Raw genomic sequence first — 5,525 nt, 5'->3', positions numbered from 1 at the left:
TCCAATATGCCACCAACTCAACCACCCACTCAACTACTCACTCAACCACACACCCACTCATCCCTCAGTTACCTCAATCAACTACTCAATCAACTACCGAACCATTCAACTGCCCCTCAAACTATGTAATTGTATTTCAGGTTGTGTCATTGTCTTGTTCCAGTAAGTGGTCCCTCGCTACAGAAAATAGGGACAGGTCCAGTGCACAACAAAACGACCCATGCAAAACAACAACCCCAAAGCGTAAGAAAGGTGATATCATATTTATTAACCATAAGAAGTGACCATGGTATTATTCTATAAAACTGTATGTGAGTTGATCCACTCTATATGTTTGGGGACGTATGCGTAGATGCCTGGGTACAGGGCTTGGGCACACCCCTTGCCGGCCGACACAATCCCATACTGCACCCACCTATTTCCCTCAGCACAGAACAGGGGTCCACCAGAGTCTCCCTGCATAACACAAAGCGTTACAATAAACGCCAGAAAATAACCAGTCTCATATATACACACAAGAACGTGTCCCAAGATTGACATATCTCGCGACTGAATGAACCTCGATTTTAACCTTTGTGGGATTTCTGACCCATGGTTGGTTGTCATGTGCAACAAGGGGATCCGCTTGTACAGAAACTCACCCATTTAGAAGCTTTACACGAGGGAAGGTGTAGACTACCCCTTCAGAAGATCAGGGAGCTGTGACGAGGTCTGATGAAAATCAGTGTTTTTTATATGAACAATTAACTATCATAACATCAACATGGGTGAGTCAGAAAAAGTATGTTTTCCCATCATGGTGACGATGTATTAAGTACGCGTTGAAAACCACCATTGCAAACATACGTAGGGTTCTTAGTTTAGTTTCCTTGGTGTATATACCGAAGCAATTTTATTTAGGATCGAATGCAAATGATGATACACAATTCGTGTTACTTGCGGAGATGTCATATTGAGGGTTTCCCTATGCCACACACATGCTCACTAACAAAGCAAAATTGCTGATATATTTACCTCACACGCATCTTTCCCTCCGACGGTATAGTATCCAGCACATATCTGCCTCTCTGATAGAAGTATGGGTTCGTCTGAAAAGGCTTCTTGGCAAATACTTAGTGGTAAGAGTGGGACGGATGCCTTCTGAAGAACATCAGGAAATGGTGATCCTTGTTCTGTAAATATAACAGACATTAAATATGGTATGAAAACATGACATGGTTTCAACAAAGTCCTGACCATGGTCAAACGCTTCCTGAGAAACTTCGATGGGCAACTTGATACTGCTGCAATTCAAATTCACAGCTTTATTCAAGTAACACATATTTAAACACATATAACACATATTTAAATTTTGATTAAGACTGGTATCACATGATCATTGTAATCGCTTCAGTTGAAAATTTAGTTGATATTTAACTTGATTTGAGTTCTATTTCAGGCTCAGTATATCTGTAGGCCAATAAAACAGAAAGAAATGCAAAACTAACTTATGAAATCTTCTTTCTAAAACACATGGGCTTAAAGCATATGTCTTGAAACCTCCGTGAAAGAATTAATAAGCAGTTTTGGTCATTTCTCACAAAAGTTTGCTATTAATAAGTAGGCACGTCTTGTGTTAATGACAACGAAATGACACCGATTTGAGAAGCTTGTGTACCTGTAATGCTGCCCCATCCTGTGACTATACATTGTCTCCCAGATGTATATATAGTAGCTGCACCAGGGAGACATATACTTCTGAGGTTGGTGTTGATGCTTAGTGGGAGAGGTTCTCTGAGAGTCACAACAGCAACATCGTTGTCATCTACAATGATCAACGACTGCATTGACATCCATTGTTTAGCGTTCTTTGGCCAACGCAAACCCATATGAAATAACTCAAACAAAGTAGGGGGTATTCCATTTTGCAAGCATAACACTAACCAATGCCAATGCAAACGAGAAAAAATAACACATATCCAGACAGATGAAACATTTCCAAAGTAATGCGATAAATTGTCACATTTTCCTTCAAGTACTCTTCGTTAACTGTGTGATCTCGTCACAGTATGGCGGGATTAATGCCGACGTGACGTAAAACCTAACTCAAGTCAACTGTTTCCTCCTTGGCCTCATCGTCTGTATGTTGTTAATCTTGTAAATCAGATTTCCCCTTCTTTTTTAAATGGTATACGCCACACACGCCTATCACAATATTGTATATACGTGTGTATGTTAATACGTGGCAAGTATAGCATTGTGCACACACGTTAAACGGTTTTGAATCACAACTCGCATCTCTAAACGAAACGTTAGTAACCCAAATAGAAGGAATTATATCATTATTAGTGAAGAAATATCTACTTAAAACCTGTTGGTTTTTACTTGTGTAAGTACTTTAATTATTTGTGATAAATATTACTAATGGATTGTGAAAGAAATAAAACAGAAATACTGTAATTTCTGCTTTCTCTGATTCTGTTGTCATGTATGTAGTGCCAGTTATTATTGATTCTTGTAGACGTTTCTGTTCAAGCTCATTTGTACACATTTAGGTTTATGTACACTTTGGACCAAGCAAACATATAAAAGTAACAATGAAATGGTTCTCTTAAGAAACATTTGTTCGATCTTCAGCTGTATGTGCACCAAATGGTTGGGACATGGTAATATGTGCCAATCTATTGCACCTACGAAACACACTCACAGTTGGAGCTGTTATAAGATGGGTGTACTGCAATGTCTCTGGCTTTCACATATGTGAGAGATGACTTGTTGGCGGAACCGTATCCTACACTTAAATCCTTTGGACGTCTCATCAAATCACTGTGAAAGTAGAAGATATCATGACTGACACACATTGGTTCAGGAATTGAGATATATATTCTTAATTTATATACACATTTTAACAGAGCATCATGTTAGCACGTGGCTTTTAATTCATATCCGTCATATGGGGAATACGGGACACCTTAACCACGATGCTACCCAGTATATTCTTAAAGTATATATAGATATTTTAACAGAGCATCATGTTTACTTAATGCCTTTCATGTGGGGAATCGAAAAAGGAGGGGAAAGGTGGTGGAAGAAAGGGGGGGAGGGGTGGGGGAGGGACACATTAACCAGGATGCTGCTCAGTATTCTACTCCCCCTTATTTTGATTTTGAAATATCACCCATGTCACATCTTAGGTCTCTATCACATGAAGTCGCATTAATACTGTCCGAAAGTTAGATTAAAGTAGACAATATACAATAAAAGCTTCAGTGGACGAAGTCGAAGAGAGACCTTCACATGAGGTTAAACTTTCACAATCAGATTCACTGTGGGTAAATATTTCAATATCACAGTAATTAGCCAACCCTATGCTAAAACATATTTGTATCTCGAGGTGATGACATTAATCAAAAGCATTGTGATACATATATGCATGTTCATAACGACATACACATTAAGATCTGGGTTAGAATTGATCTTCAGTAACCCATGTTTGTCGTAAAAACAGCTAACGGGATCGGGTTCTGAGGCTGGCTGACTTGGTTGACAAACGTCATCCCAAAAGGGTAGCTAGATTCTCATGATGTTGATCACTGGATTGTCTGGTCCCGCCGCAATGTAGGTGTAATATTGCTGAATGCGACGTTAAACAACCAACTACATGTAGTACTTTTTTTAGTTGAGTCCCATCCGGGATTCGAACCTCCACCCTCAAAGTCAGTCGTCTAACCCGCTCAGCCACCTCGACTTCCACAACCAGTATCGTACCTGACACAGTGCGCAGCTGTAAGTACAGAGTTCTTGCTGATAATCGACCCTCCGCACAGATATTTACTACGTCCTTCTTTCAAAAGACGTACAGTCCAGGGGAATTCCCCTTCTAAAGCGTCTGTACCACCGACTATCTTGACCGTGGGGTATCGAGATGCATTGCCTGTGACAGAACTGAATCCACACGAAGGTGTCGAATCTGTAAATAGGAAAATACATATGTGAAGATAGAGTCTGTACATTAAAGCGCCTTCCGCTTAGACGTTTGTGCAATGCTATGCTCTAAATGAAGCAAGATTTTCTCAGATTCTAAATCTCTCCTCACACTATTACTTCTTTTCAATTTAAAAGAGTTATTTTTTTCTGTGAAAATAATAGATTTTCAGAGACAAAGCTCTGGGGTTAGTGCAAATTAGGTGAATACATTGTTATTTTAGAATTCAAGAAATAAATGAATGAGCTGGTTTTAATGTCACTTTCAATTTGTCAAGTTCTATCACTGCGCTGGCACTGGCATGATAGTATCGTAGAAGTACCTGACAGAACCGTAGGCTACCTAATGTGGCAATTTATCATACACGTATAAGACAAATATGACATATGTTGCACGTACAAGGTTGTTTACATTTCAATAAAACCTGTGAACATCCTGGTTAAAACTGGTCCTCAGGAATCCATGCTTCTCCTAAGAGGCGACTAACGGTAGAGGGTGGTCAGACTTTGTTGATACATGTCCTGGAATCCCAATTACATAGACTGATGTTTATCTGGATTGTCTGGATCAGACTCGATTGTTTACAGATTGCCGCCATTTTGCTGTAATACTGCTGAGTGCGGCGAAAAACAACAAACCAACATTTCACTACACACTGATCAAGACTTACCTGTGCATCGGTAGTAGAACAACAGATAAAAGCAGAGAGGCGAAATGTTGGAACATTTCTTGAAGTGAAGACACAAACTGGCCCTTACGTCTTCAGTGGCTATTAATAAAATATATAAACATATTTCATCAATCAAATAAAAAAGCATGGACTCACGCGAATATGATTGAACGGGCTTTTTATAGTCACCTTATCTTTTTCTTGAAAGCACACGTTTCGTGTAATTGCCAACCCTAAATTGAAACATTATTTAAACAGCTATTAGTGAGAGTACAGCTGCAGCAATATCCAGAAAGCAAGCGTCGTCGTCGTCATGTCGAGACTCGGTATGTTACAGATCCGTTTGAAAGTTGTGTAACTGCCACAGAGGACAACATTTAGGCATTCTAATTCTGTGTTAATTAAGGTAAATGATGTACACTGTGTAGATGAGTCACTCACCTGTAAATGTGGAAACACACACAAGCGCCACGACCCACCCTGTTATGTGATATATGCCGAATGTCATCATGAACGTGGTAGAAATGAAAAAGATGAATTCTCTCGTCTTTCAAAAACCAAATCTGTGGTACTTTTCTCTCGCCGTTTCTGTAAATCCTTGTTTCTTCAAAATATCTGCATTGCCGATAACACCCCCGATGATGGCTAGGCCTAGAAGCACCTAATTGCTCACACCTGTGACCTATCAACACACGTTGTACCAACTGAGATACGTCATCGTTGTTCATCCAACACTTAAGTAATAAGAAGCTAGTTTTGGCCAATGTGTCATGGGGGCAATGTCCTGGTGCCAATTCAGTACGTGTTGACCTGTGCATCGTTAAGATGGCAACACCAGACGGTTAGATGTACTTCCTTGTACCACAAAGACATTTTGAACTTGACTCGTTC

The 5,525-nt window shown here is 39.7% G+C and overlaps 1 protein-coding gene across 1 annotated transcript; it reads right to left on the bottom strand.

Moving 5' to 3' along the window:
- Nucleotides 1-297: 297 nt before the first annotated feature.
- On the bottom strand, nucleotides 298-5,142 carry LOC137258983 (trypsin-1-like). The gene is made up of 7 exons (XM_067796685.1): nucleotides 5,076-5,142; nucleotides 4,635-4,733; nucleotides 3,748-3,949; nucleotides 2,687-2,805; nucleotides 1,658-1,804; nucleotides 1,015-1,172; nucleotides 298-456 (listed from the first exon to the last, which is right to left on the bottom strand). Exons 1-7 carry the CDS (start codon nucleotides 5,140-5,142, stop codon nucleotides 298-300), a joined length of 951 nt encoding a protein of 316 aa, XP_067652786.1.
- Nucleotides 5,143-5,525: the final 383 nt, after the last annotated feature.

The sequence above is a fragment of the Haliotis asinina genome, chromosome 12 (genome assembly GCF_037392515.1).
Source record: "Haliotis asinina isolate JCU_RB_2024 chromosome 12, JCU_Hal_asi_v2, whole genome shotgun sequence".
Taxonomy (NCBI): Eukaryota; Metazoa; Mollusca; class Gastropoda; order Lepetellida; family Haliotidae; genus Haliotis; species Haliotis asinina.
The sequence above is the reverse complement of the archived record's forward strand: the minus strand, read 5'-3'. Positions and strand labels throughout refer to the sequence as shown.